Source organism: Crassostrea angulata, chromosome 2 (assembly GCF_025612915.1).
Source record: "Crassostrea angulata isolate pt1a10 chromosome 2, ASM2561291v2, whole genome shotgun sequence".
In the NCBI taxonomy this organism is placed as follows: Eukaryota; Metazoa; Mollusca; class Bivalvia; order Ostreida; family Ostreidae; genus Magallana; species Magallana angulata.
Genome location: NC_069112.1, coordinates 20,909,228 through 20,923,840, shown reverse-complemented (window position 1 = coordinate 20,923,840; position 14,613 = coordinate 20,909,228). Strand labels below are relative to the sequence as shown.

The 14,613-nt window shown below is 30.3% G+C and overlaps 1 protein-coding gene across 1 annotated transcript in view; it reads left to right on the top strand.

The window, feature by feature from the left end:
• LOC128171288 (uncharacterized) overlaps nt 1-10,559 on the top strand; it is a 30,962-nt gene extending 20,403 nt beyond the window's left edge. The window contains exons 20-39 of the mRNA XM_052837059.1: nt 2,051-2,118; nt 2,331-2,516; nt 3,335-3,406; nt 3,537-3,642; nt 3,726-3,863; nt 4,077-4,140; nt 4,409-4,547; nt 4,727-4,779; nt 6,359-6,467; nt 6,717-6,820; nt 6,947-7,049; nt 7,458-7,635; nt 7,949-8,018; nt 8,192-8,258; nt 8,494-8,579; nt 9,031-9,157; nt 9,450-9,491; nt 9,853-9,987; nt 10,078-10,152; nt 10,288-10,559. Of these exons, the coding sequence (XP_052693019.1) occupies nt 2,051-2,118; nt 2,331-2,516; nt 3,335-3,406; nt 3,537-3,642; nt 3,726-3,863; nt 4,077-4,140; nt 4,409-4,547; nt 4,727-4,779; nt 6,359-6,467; nt 6,717-6,820; nt 6,947-7,049; nt 7,458-7,635; nt 7,949-8,018; nt 8,192-8,258; nt 8,494-8,579; nt 9,031-9,157; nt 9,450-9,491; nt 9,853-9,987; nt 10,078-10,152; nt 10,288-10,383 (2,018 nt within the window). The 3' untranslated portion in view covers nt 10,384-10,559. The remainder of the gene's footprint in view (nt 1-2,050; nt 2,119-2,330; nt 2,517-3,334; nt 3,407-3,536; nt 3,643-3,725; nt 3,864-4,076; nt 4,141-4,408; nt 4,548-4,726; nt 4,780-6,358; nt 6,468-6,716; nt 6,821-6,946; nt 7,050-7,457; nt 7,636-7,948; nt 8,019-8,191; nt 8,259-8,493; nt 8,580-9,030; nt 9,158-9,449; nt 9,492-9,852; nt 9,988-10,077; nt 10,153-10,287) is intronic.
• Nucleotides 10,560-14,613: the final 4,054 nt, after the last annotated feature.

The window sequence follows — 14,613 nt, the reverse complement described above, 5'->3', positions numbered from 1 at the left end:
AAATAATGCCAGAATGTTGTTTCTGTTCACACCAGTCATTTTGTACCAAATTGTTGAAAGTGATTTTTTTTTTATTTTGCCTTCCCTTCATACGGGCGGGGGGGGGGGGGTCAACATGGTTAAGTTTTTGTAATTTACACATTTATGTTTCATAATGGTTTATGTAACTTTGTTGGTAAACAAATAATTTAATATATGAACACGTTTACTTGGAAATATAATTAATATTTTTGTTATAGATAATAAAGGCAAGAAAAATCAATATTTATCAAGAATTTATCATGATGCAGAATATATGGAAATTGATGATTCTTCTTGTACACTACATGATCTTTTCTTCTGTCTGTTTTATATTAAGGGGCAGTGCAGTTGATAAGAAAACCAATGCCTAAAATAAAGAATATTTATCAATTTCAAATTTAATTTCAATAGATCTCAATGAAAAATATTATGATAGGTTACATTTATTAGTAATATGGTTATCAAAAACAACGAAATATACATGAAGTTAGTGAGTAAAAGAAATATTTATAGAGAACCTACTTTTTTTCAACACCCCCCAAAAGTGTCTTCAGTGGACCATTTACTGCTTGAATAACCCGGAAAACGAACATTATGTTATAATTAGCCAACTATTGTGCTAAACATAACATGAAAATGAAAGTTATTGTGCATACTAAAGGCAGTTTTAATTTCATTAATATTACAAACGGCATAATTAAATGCTTATTCTTTAAAATGGGTGGACATTCTGTTTGTACAACACTTTAATTTTGTCTATTCATAAATGTATCCTTCATAAAATAAGGCTAAATGAAATAACACATTTTGATTTTCATAAACAACAATACAGTCTTGTCTATATTTAATCCAGATCCTCACAGTTATCTTTGTTGTATTTGCACACACACATTGTTGGACTTTCCTTTCATAATTGTTTACATTTTCTTTGAACATATAGGAAATGCGAGATAATATTATTGTTATATGAGACCAAATAGATACAATGAGCCTCAATACTCTTTACGATCAAAATAAGCTAAAAGCAGAACATCTACTTTGTCTGATCGAGTCACCAAACTGATGTTTAAAAAAATAGTACATGAAAAACAAATGTAAACTAGTAAACAAAATCGAAGCCGAGGAATTTCGCTTCGTTACTGCTTCATTCAATAGTAATATATATTATAAAACAATATCTAGGGAAAGAACATATAAATCCCAACTTATTCAGTTGAATCCTATGCCGATTTTTATCCACGCTGGTTGTAAATGAGTTAAATTCCCAGATATATTACAATATTTAGGGTCTGAAGGGTTTTCGCATACAGTATTCTATTATAGGCAACAATTTTTATGGATATAAGAACTAAAGGAATACTGTGGAATCATTTAATTTTGTGGGAGCCACTTTTCGTAGATTGTTTTTATTTGTTTGCATATTGGTTGGGATATAATTTCGTGGATGCGTCAGCTTTTAGTTTCAAATGGTAAACTAAATCTTTAATAATAAGTTTTCGTTGAGGATGTTAATTCGTGGATGAGAGCTACCAACGAATACCACGAACATTGCGCCACCATGAATTCTAATGATTCCACAGTACTAGTATTTTCGAGATATCTTGTGTGATATAAAGAAAAAGGGATTATTCCTTTATCTAAGGGCCAAGAGACACGTAGCTTTTTATAATAAATGACTTTAAAATCATAAGGTTTTGCAATACATTATAGAAGCAAAATTGTTGATTGAAACAATACTTATCCGTAAAACCATTAAAGTGTACCATGCCAATTCTTTGCGTAATTAAGATATGTTTACAAGACTAAAATCTTATATATTTGAGACGCTGTTTGTAAAATTTAAAAAAAAAAACAACATTTTAGCACTGTACAAATTTTGGTGATCATATACAGTATATGTAAAAATAGGGGATCTTAATTTTGATCGAATTTTTAGCATCGTGTCATTTCAAAAAATAAGACCTACTTGTAACTTGTAAATGTAACGATCTTTTTTGTAATTCTTATTTAATTATAATTGTATAACTAGGAGATCTTGGTAATTCCCTTATGACGATAAACTCCACAACTGAACGCTTAAAGAATACTTCACAGCTGGTAAGATTCAACTTCCTATTTTGATTTCTTTTTTCTTTTAGGGTTTCACACTGTTATCAATTCGTTATATTTATATTTCATTCTTTCTTTGAAAATATATGAACGCTTGTTGGCTCCATGTAAGCCATATTTAGCTATATTTCATTCTTTCTTTGAAAATATATGAACGCTTGTTGGCACCATGTAAGCTATATTTAATTCTGCCTATCTAGTTGATCAGTTTAATAGAAGGTGGAACACAAGATACGAAAGAGATCCAGGACACAGTGAATGCAACTCTGTACATGATGGAGAACACAATATCACCATCCAAAGAAATCAGTACCGAGGAACTTAACTCAACATTAGACATCTTGGACAAGATTGTAAACATCACTGGACCAGCAATAGAGAATAAGGTAATGCAGCTAGAAAAGAAACGGGACACTTGTCGATACTAATAAAAGTTCAATATGATCAGTATACTTAAAGTGTTTTAGAATTTTTAAATTCTGCAACATTTGACAAAAATATCTTCTTACATATTTGGAAATGTAATCAAATCCTCAGCGCAGTTAAAGACTCATAACTGACATATGTGTAGTAACCTTAGCTCACTGCGCTTTTTTTTAATGCCGTGCTGATCAATGTAAGGCATGGACTTTAACGTTAATCGAGGGTCGATTAAAGTTATTTTATATTGGGGCAGCGAATTTTATAGATAAAGAGGAAGAGTATAAACGGGATTTGACTTCCAATAAAAATGTTCTCTTATGTGTCAAATCATTCTTTGATCCAACAATGAAGTTGTAACTATTTGATAACAGTATAGGAAACAAACTACTATTGTATTTGATATTTGTTTTACGACATAAAATGCAAAACAAACTTACGCAACTCACATTCAATCAAAGAAGTTTATGTTTGTGTATTATAAACAATTTTAATTCAGTCTCTGTTGCACACAAAAAAACGTCTAATAATATATATATTATCCACATATCATCAAACCATGATTGTGCAGGATCAGATGATTTTTTAATCCTGTATATGTCATGGTTAAACGTGAATTTTTGTAATTCGATTTAATATTACAGTAAAAAAAAGTTATGAATTCGTCTTTTCAAGTACTTGCCTATATAAACCGTTTCCCTTGCGTCTGAACTCAATACGTATGTGCAATAATCTTATGATTTGTACAAAGATAATGTTGATATAAGAATTTGAGTACTTTTAGGTTTTCTATACTGTGATTGACAATATTTTATCAACGAACAACTCGAAATCTTGGACAACCCTGATAAAAGAGGTAAATATTACAATTAAGGGTACTTTTAATTGAATTAGGTTTTCTCTTACGGTGTAAGATTATAAATATTTATTGTTGTCATACATAACCCTAATGGTTGACCATTAATACAAATCATATTATATTTCAGGAGGGGAAAGGCGCTAGCTTTGTATTAAAGAGTATGGATAAACTTAATGAGATTTTGATGGACACAACCAATGCTACAACTACAAAGTTCAATGGCTCGAATCTTGGTAATTGTCCTGGGTTAAGTTTCTCTACAAAATCATTCTAAATCGTTTTACAAATATATAAAATGCTGTATTTTTTTTTTCAGAACTGTCGTTAGACCATGCAAATCTAGACAAAAATGGTATACGTTTTCCGGAAGCGTCGTCAAGCAATACTTCAGATAACGCCAACGAAATGTCGACTTTCCTAGAATTACCAAAGCAAAACAAAAACTCTTCAAAAGGTAAATCTTTCATCTTGTCCAAACTGCAATGGCTTTTTTCGATTCTAGTTGGTTAATCTCAATAAAATCGTTTATACAAAATGTAAATTTTTTTTAAACATTTAAACCATTTCTAGGTTGATTATTTCATTGTCTTTTAAAAATGCAAAATGACAATACACTCTTAATCGTATGATTGTTCTAAAGATTTGCTCTTATTTAATGTTATTTCAGAGATGCAATATGTGGCTATAATATACAAAATTCTACCAGAACTGCTGTCACAAGATCATCCAAGGTTTTTTGTATTTGATTGTTACTTGAAATATAATTGTCATTTAAGCAAACGAGAATGGTTAAAAGAAATTTTGCTATAAACATTCATAGTTTAAACGATTATTTGTAAAGGAGAACTTTAAACAATATAACTAACATAATCATATTTTTGATATTTTTTAGAATTGAAGTCTTTTTAGATTTTTGTAGGACTTTGAAATTGAAAGAGTATATCGGATCAATTATTAAAAAGACGATGATTATTTTTAACTCCCACTTTCAATTTTCAGGACTGAAAAGCAAGATAATACGACAGGGGAATCCAAAGCGAAAACAATTGTCAATTCTGCTGTACTGTCGCTAACTACAAAGAATGATGTCGGAATATTGGATCCACCCCTAGCATTGACGTTTAGGCATATCGTTAATGTAAGATAGTATATTTTACTTACATATTTTCAAACATGTGTTTTAACATACTACATATTGGTATATTTTTATTTGATAAATGTAAAAGTTGACTGATTTTTTAATTGTATACATTTATATAAAAACATGACAAATTAATTAATTTAAGGATATTATATTTTAACTTGAAACTATTTTAGAATGAACTTAAAGAATCGCATCAAGCGTGCGTTTCGTGGGATTTTAAAGAAAGGTAATTTGTTCGAAGGAAATTTAAATCTTTCATATTTTTTAAAATCAATTCATACATCATATTTCTGACTTTGTTAAAAAGGGTATTGTTGATTCTATTTAATAAATATGCATAAAAATAATCATGTTCAGTAAGATAACACTTAAACATTTGCGGGTCCTATAAGCGGTCCGAATAATATTTGATTTTCGTGGGGCTATTGGGGGAAGGGCCAAGTCTTATTTTCGGTATGATAAACAGCGATTACATAATAGTATTGCTTAATCGCTTTATCATTGTAATGAAGTCATACATCTTGCATTTACTAGCGGTTGCTCCACAAGTAGAACTATTGGTAGCTACAAGGTCCTTTTTCATCATAGTTTAAATGGAATTTTTCTCTTTTATTCAATCTAAAGTCACCCCAGTCTGAATGACTCATGTCTTTTTACATCCATCCGTTGTTCATTGATCTTAACACTTATTTTATAATAATGTTTATATATAAGTATGCCTTATCAAAAAAGGTTAGTTTGTGGAAAAAGTAACATAACAGTGATCAATTGTTGAGCCTATTTCAAACTTGTTTCAATTAGTGAAAAAGTTTCCATTCAAATTACACATTATATAAACTGAACTTGGTGTTTGAAACACATGAGACACAGATGAATGATATGTAGCTTAATATATATGCTAAAATAAGGTTAGGTGTGGGGTAACAGGGAGGCAATTCACTCAATTTCATTGTGAAGTAACACCAACTACCCTTTATTTCAGCTATGAAGTCAAAATTTAAAGGACGACATAATTGATTTCAGTTCTGTTTTATTTTGCGGGGTTTTGTAGCTTCAATGAAAATATAACAGGACCAAACTTATCAATGTCCACATTACATGGTTTTGAATAGGTTTTTTTTTAAAATCAGATTACAAATATTCTAAAATATATTTTTTCTAAAAATCGGTAGACATGAAAAGGTTTCAAATAAGATGTTTTCATTTACATAATAGTAGTCCAAAATTAAAGTTTTTGTTGCCTTTTAATCTATTTTTCGATAATTTATTAATAAAAATGAATCATGATATAAATAGTGACATTATTCTCAAACATTTTAAACATAAATAACCCACATGATAGTCAGATATAATTGAATTAATTTGCACGAAATTATTTACATTTTATTAACATGAAATCATGAGCTTTGACATTTTTTAGTTATAAAACGGGACGGGCAAAATTATTTCAATGTTATGAGAAAAAAACCTTTAGTATTGTGAACAAAATGGTATGTAACTTTGGCAAAACTCCTAAACATGCAAGCCGCAAACCTTACCTTAATTTGGACAATCTGAAAATTCAACTATAATTATGTTGCAGATATTTTTGTTTGAACATTTGTTACATATACAAGTTATGAAAACAGTATATTAAACATAAGTTGACATATAATATCTGTAAATCAAGAAATAAAGAGAAAAAACATTAGCAAAGTACTATTGTTTTGGGTTTTTTCTTCATTAAGTTCAATATAGGTGTTTTGCTATAGCGCAATGCACAGTTATTTGAAAGTATTTTTTAATTCCTTTCCTTTTTTACCAAGCAAATGGACAGAGAGAGGGTGTAAAGTGAAACTGAGTGATCCGCAAAAAACAGTTTGTCTGTGTAACCATCTCACAAACTTTGCCATTTTGATGAGACCTTATTCTACGGTGAGAACTGTTATATTATGTATTTTTGCATCAAAAAGGCATAGAAAAAGGCATGATCGCACCCCCCCCCCCCCCCCAAATTTGACTTTGTATATATTAATGTTTAAAAAGTTCAACTACCATATTTCAAATTATTAAACAAAGTTTACTGTCAATTGACATTTTTTTTTGTTATCTGAACAAACCTTATTTTATGTAATATCTTACTCATGCATTGTAATATTAAAACTCTGAGTTTTGTTTTATCAGTCAAAAGAAGAAAGCAATGTCCTGAAAACGATGTCTTTTGTTGGTGTGGTTCTCTCGATAGCGTTTGCTTTCATAACGTTTGTAATCTACATCATGACTTGGAGGTACACATATTGTATAGATTGTGTATATTATGCATAGTTTAAAATTAAAATATATATATATATAAATACGATCACAGCAATACATGCAAGTGTAAACATGTATTCACATCTCATTTTTTTATACAGATATATCAAAAGTGAACAAAATATCATGATGCTGAATATGTGTGGAGCCTTGATTATGTCCCTTGTTATGTTCATCACACTTGTGGAGAAAACAAATGACAGGGTAATTTGTATAATCATAGATTTAATTTTATTATTTTGAATAAAAACATGAATCAAGGGGTTAAACCCTAAACTTTGCAAGAAGAATATGAGAATATTTACTGTAAATAAACAGAGAAATATATCTAATAAGCTGTAAAGTATATGTTAAAATCGATAATGTTTTTGGTAGAATGCTGCAATAATGTTTTTAGTAGAATGCTGCACATTTTGAGAGAGAGAGAGAGAGAGAGAGAGAAAGAGAGAGAATGATGATGACTATGATGATGATGGTGATGAAGGTGATAATGGATGTAGCACAATGTTTTTCTAGTAACTGTCTTCAATAATAGTGTTTGAAAAACATTTCTAATGATTTGTTTACATAAAAAGTATGTACTTTTAAAAATAATTCCGTCTTAAATTTCAGAACGCTTGTATTGCGATAACGGCTATAATCCATTACCTCTTCTTAGTAACCTTCTTCAGTATGCTTGGCATAGGTGTCTATTACTTCATGAGTATAACAGTTACATACTACGCTATGTACGTGGCAAACAACTTCAAGTCGAAGCCTAGAATTCATTGGTTTTTGATTGGAGCATGGGGTAGGTCATTCAATATAATGTAAGATTATAAGAATAGGAACACTCAATAATAGGCTAATTCAAATCTGCGCTTAATTTGTTAAAATATCATTGCTTGCCAAATATGATGCACATATACATTGCTATCATCTTAAAGCTATGTCTCTCTTATGTAGAAAGAAATAAGTTAAGTATTGGTATACGGAAGCATATTAATTATTTTCAACTCATCAATTGATTTTTCCATCAAATTTTAATTACATTAGTTTGATTATACAGTAGTTATACCAATGTTATAAAGATAAAGTTTATTTTTTTACACATTTGGTATCAGGTTTGTCCGCCATTATTACAGCGATTAACCTTGGAGTATTCTGGGGGAAAGGATATCATCTGAAAAACTAGTATGACGTCATTTAATTGACAACACTTTCTTATGCATATAAACGTGAAGTTTTCCGCGTTGATATACATTGCAATAATTCTAAATGTTATTTATCTGTTTCTAATTTTTATCAGTTAGTAGTTGTACAGAATATGAAGAATGTTAAAACAATTACACTCTTTCACTGCTTAGCTGTTGGTTGTCCGTGGAGAGTGGATCTCATTACCTGTTCATCGTTCCAGTCTGTTTGATAAACCTGGTTAGTATACGACCACCCGACGTATAAATTGACTTTCTTTGTTTCAAGTTAATCTACATAATATTGGTTTTCGTTAACATTTCTATTAATGACAACAAGCTTACATTTAATGAAAACAAACCAAAAACAAAAACAAGAAGAAAAGTGAACAAAAATGTATTTGACAATCTTTATAAGTGGTCTTATTTTAAGTTATTGCTTTATTAGATAAAAAAAAAATATTTTTTTTTTTCAGCTAAACATCATAATAATTGTTTCGTTGCTGCGGGTGTTATATGCTTCAAGAACAATGGCAAAATCTTCACTTCAGAAGAAAGCTTCGTAAGTAAAACAGAAAATATTTATTGATGCTTGTTTTTTTTTCACTTATAAGATTTATTTCGCAAACTTACTATCCTTTTCATTCGTATTATAAGTTTAAACATTAAAATATGATAACATGAACAAAGACAAAAGAAAACACACATTGTTGACAATCGTTTATCCTGAATTAAGCAAGCTGTTCTAATGTGCCTCTTTGGCTCTCGAGAGCTACTGCATATTAGAAAAACTTATTTTAATCAGATTAAGATATTTCAGAACCAAAATCGAATTATCATGATACATGGATTTTTTTTATCCTTTTTAATGTGTATATACTTTAAAAATAAAACAACATTCTAATCGTTGCTTTGATGTAAAATCTAAAATCGTGTCATCATATGTATTATGCATGCAGTTGCGATATTTGACTTTTATTAACTTTATTCCTTTTGTATTACATTTTTGGAAGATCCGCTTTGAGATCTCTCGGAACACTCGTACCAGTGCTTGGTGTGACCTGGATATTCGGTATATTCGCAGTGGACCATAAAACGGACATCTTCCAATACATATTTGTTATTGCAAATTCACTACAGGTCAGAAAATGAAAAATCACTTTAAAGACATTAAGATAAAGTTGTACTTTTAACCTTAATAGCATTTTTAATCTTTAAGGAGAAAGAACCAAATTACGATTTACATTATAACTATTTCATTTTTGTTTTTTTGTTGTTTTTTTTTTGTTGTTGTTTTTTTTATTATTGGCACAGCTACTTCTTACCTTCACGACCAGCCTTTAAAAAATGATAAAAGTGTGCCATAATATGTTTCGTTCATCTTGGCTGAAATTATAACAAACACATAAGATTCGTTTTCTATATTTTCCAGGGGCTTTTTATTTTTGTTACGCACGTCTTGCTCAACAACAAGGTTTGTTGAAATATATCTTTTTATTATATCATACATTACTACTGTGGTTTCATTAATTTTCGTGGGTATCAATTTTCGTGGATTTTCGGAAAACCACAGTTTCAAGGATACGTAATTGCGTGGCCAATGATCCTATCAATTAAAAATGTTAGTTGAAATTGAACTTCGATGAACATTTAATTTCGTGGATCAACATAACAACGAAATTCACGAAAATTGGTATTCAACGAATATTGATGAAACCACAGTATCTTTCACGTTTGACAAATGCAGGTGATTTCAAACATATTTATTAATATTAATCAGCAACAACAAAGGTATTGAAATATTTGAATTTGTGGCACTGTATTATATCTTGAAGGTAAGACAAGGATTGTGCAACGTGTTCCAAAAACTAAAAACTGTGGCAACATCTAGTGGACAAATCAACACGAAAACATCTGCTATCGGAAGTCAATCATTGTCTACAATGAATCCGCCTTTGTTGAAAAACAAGGTAAATATTAATTTATTATTTAGTATGTATTTCACGTAATTTTTCTCTTTGCTTAACATGTATGTCAAATCATCTTTATCTGATATTCAGGAAAATGTTATGGATGAAACAGTATGCAGTGAAAATGCAGAGAAATCAGATTTGAAGTTGGTAGTAGAAGAAAAGGTATCGCAGCGTTTGGAATGTGTTTTTGCTGAAGAAGTACAGATAAAAAACTCATATATAAATTAAAAGTTCTATTGATATAGAGAAAACCACATGTAAATGAAATACCTATGCACTATCTATTTTTAATACTAGGTCGAGGAAACACCAGGTATTTTGCCGGCCGCCGAGTGGGGAGAGGAAACAGGTCACAAACCGAGTTTTCTTTTTACATATACCGGTCCTAAATAAATAACATTATTTTTACATTCATTGTAAAACAAAAATGTTTTGAGTGTTTATATCTACCTGGAAGTCAATGATGTAAAAAACCATATATCTGCAGGTCAAAGAATCAAAATGCACATATATTTTTATTCTACAGCATGGTGATTTAATTTAACGTAAACGTTCAATGTAATGCTCATTAAAAAATGCCTTGTTCCTGTGTCGTTGTCCATAATAGTACTACGATTTGATTTTTTTGCTGTATTGTAATTTCACCAATGACAATTTTAATATGTTTTCTTATAATTGTTAAAAATGAAAAAAAGTAATGCAGGTTTCATTTTTTTAATGTTGTAAAGTTATCAATTTGGTCATGGTATTTTAAGGCTTTTGTTGTTATTATTCCATGGTGTGTTTTTTTTTTTTTAGATTTGTAATATAAACATGATACCACGAAGTGGTGAAAAGAATAAACCAATTTTTATAATATATATTATAATAAATAATTTCTAAATTTCATATGTTGTTAATACAAATTCGTGATTTTCATTACCTGAAGTTATCGTTCGTAACACGAGCTATTTAATCATTACAGGAGATATAGCGGTATGTAACCTGTATAAACAAATGGTAGAAATAACAGTTTTATGTCATGTTTAATCGGTCATTGACTTTTCATTGTAAAAAGAAGATATTGCTATTAAAGGATGCTGTAATACTATTAAAAAAAAACAGTAGGAAGATTTGACGAGCGCGTTTGATTGTACCAAAGGCACACACCCCGGTTTCTTAAAGTGGATTGGTGGGGTGGGGGGGGGGGGGGGTAGTGTTCTGTACTGCATACCATAAGTCATAACATTATTATTATTATTATTATTATTATAACATTTATTTAGCGCTAAATATAATAGAATTACTCTAAAGCGCTTTACATAATAAGTTAAAACTACACAATGAGCATACATAAATAAAATTGATTGAGTTATTATAGGCATATAAATCTATAAAAAGAGGTTTACATATAAAAAAAAATAGGCTAAACATTTTTAAAACATCATCAATTAATATCAAAATAGCATAAATTTCACTATTCATTTCCTTCTTTTCACAGATTTACATTACATTTTTACTGGCTTCCAAAAAGTGGTAGTGGTAGTGGTGGTGGTGGTGGTAGTGGTGGTGGTTGTGGTTGTGGTGGGGAGCAACTTCTTGTTTATTCACTTTTATGTACAGTAACTGGCGCGGTGACGTGCATTGTGTCAGGAGAGCGCAGCTCATGCATGTACATTGTATTATTAGGATAAGTGGATATGCAAAACAGTCATAAAGACATGGATGGGTTTGTCTGTCAATATCTCTAAAGAGAATATTTCATGCTATCAGTAGGTCGAGGAACAACAATATACCGATGTATTTGCACATTGGCGGACGTTATTATATACTTCATCTTTGTGGATTTCATTTTGATTAATTAATGACAAATTTTATTTTAATCATCATTTGAGAGGTATGGATGAAAACATTTCCATCCTAGCTTTTGCGTATTTTTTCGCATGTGACTTGCAATTATGTATTCATTTAAAGTTGTGTTACAATTTTTATCCACAAATCAAATACGGGAGCATGAAGGACCTTATTTTAATTAGATTGCAACATTCACGTTTATACTAATAAAGTTCATTCCATTCTTTAGCTTTTATTCCCTAACATGATAGCTTGTTCTAGATGACACGTAAATGAAGTACAATTCCATTATATAAAGGGCGTTAGGATAAATAATAAAAGTAATAAAAGTACTAAAATGAAACGAACAAACAGACAGACTAAAAAAAGTGTTTTTAAAAGCAGTCTTCCAGAATAATACAATAAACGAGGTATCCTCTAAATAACTTAATATCTGCTAATAAAAAATCAAAGAAATTATACGAAGTCATTTAATATCAGCGTGTGAGATCGCCACGCTTGATCATACTTTCACCTCGAGACGCTAAATGGAAGTGACATTGGGGAAGCCCAATTTTCAAGGTGCTAATGAGAGATACTAAAAGCAAATAAACTTTAATTCATCCATATTTAGGTAGAACTCATTTGTTAACTCATAGTGTTTTCTCTGGTATTGTGAGAGTCCACGGCGTCAAGTATTACATAAACAAACGCGTCTATATGGCATTTAAAAGGGACTGAGGTCAATTTTGTTTTGCAATTTTAAGAAATTAAAATACATATGGAAAATCGTTGGCGCATAATCGATTTAGCGCTCAGAGACAATTGAGCCAAAGGCGCTAAAATTTGTTGTGCAAAAACTTTTCTCGTTTTTCATTATATATTTCAGAAAAATAAATACATAGTTATAATATCTATAAAGCTTTCTAATTAAATTATAAAATTCATTATACATGGGACATGGTTCAGGCCCTTGGGTGAGACCAATAAAGCCACACAGTAAAATCGTTTAACTCTTAGAGAATTGTCTTCTTTGTTCTCATACATATTTGTAAAAAAAAGTAATGAGTTCTTCTACCCAAATTGTGAATTATTTTGCTCATGGGTCAAATGCTTACATTTCTTTTTCAATATATATTTTTGGCAGGTACGTATACTTTTCCGTGACATATCGAAAACTGGAGAGCAGATGAAAGTCATAAGTTTATTTAAACTGAAATTTTAAATCCATCTAACAAAAAAACCAGAATTGATATACGGCAAAATACAAAAAATTAACTTTGTTTTAAGGTGGCCTAAATACATGTAACTTTCACAGATCCATGTTTGTTCATGTTTACAAATAAATGTAATTTCAATCAAAATTGATGAGGTGTCTCATTCTTATCTATTACGCACATATTAATCTATCTAATCCCACCAGAAGCTGATGCAGTGTCTGTTAAGGAAACCTCGTGCCCATACACTGTGGCATCCTAATACATAAAGATGACGTTGATGAAATCATTACGTAACGTGGCAAGGTGAACAATGTCATAGGTAAAAAATAGTCTACAACTTTGATTGCCAAATGAATATATTGATAGTTATTGGATCTTCATGAAACATATTAACTTTAAAATCTGCCAAATATATGTATAAATCCATAAAAATCTGGAATCTTGAAAAAAATGCCATAAGGGCCCTCATGGGCGCAATCAATCAAACTGTTCTCGTCTAAAAACACTACACTGAAAGTATTATTTCGAGCTACTTCTAAAACGATTTTTCTTGCCAACTACTGCTTTCGCTAAATCATGTGCATTTTTAAATGCCACGCGTAAATATACACTGTCTTAATTTGGTGTGTAGACTCAGTTTTTATCGTGTCTGCGAATAAGTGGTGATTATCTGCGCATGTGATGGACACTGCATATTTTGCTCTGAATTTACGACGAGAATAAATGATAATCTCATTTTTCCTCTGGGTAAGTATATTGTTTTATAAGTAATTAGGGGTATAATTGAACTAAAAGTCAAAAACTTTGATCTTATGTATCTCAAAAAGAAGAAATATTTTGAAATGCAATATAGAAGAAAAGATGCATGCTCATAATGATGTGTACCGATTACGGAATAAGGCTTGGCCCAAATAACGTTCTTTTACATATATCTCCAGAACAATAACATAATCTAAAAACTTGACGAGCAAAATGTGTTTAAATTCAAAATACTGTATATTTGATGTCAAGAAAAAGATACGGAAATTATTGTAATCCGTGGTTCTATTAAAACTGACAGAACTGAAATCTAAACCATCCAGTTCTAACCAGTCTATAGATTTGTCAAAACCTTTAACAAGCTAAGAAAATCCACAGATTGTACGAAAATATCATGCTGATTATTATATAGAAATATAGAAAATGAAAATATTTCTTTACATTCCAATGAAAAATTCGATAAGAATAAATCCGATACCTGTGTTCACTTATAGTGTTAATATTCTTGTTTTAAATTCTATGTCGCGTTATAAATATCAACAAATTAAATAAAATGAGTCAATGCATTCCACTGTGATAAACGATAACAGTACATGTACATCATTATTTATAAAGCTTCAAGTATAGTTAACAATGACGTTTTGGAGTAATAGGGCATGCCTGTATCTAGAGGAAAAAGGGCGTTCGGACCTCCCTTCCCATCGGAAAAGCTCAAATTTATAAAATTTACGTGCTAAGTTGTACCGAAAATAGGCCTCGCAACCCCCTCCGCATTTGAAAAAAAACCCAGGAAACTTTGCATATGGGGTTTTTCTATAGAGCAATATAATGA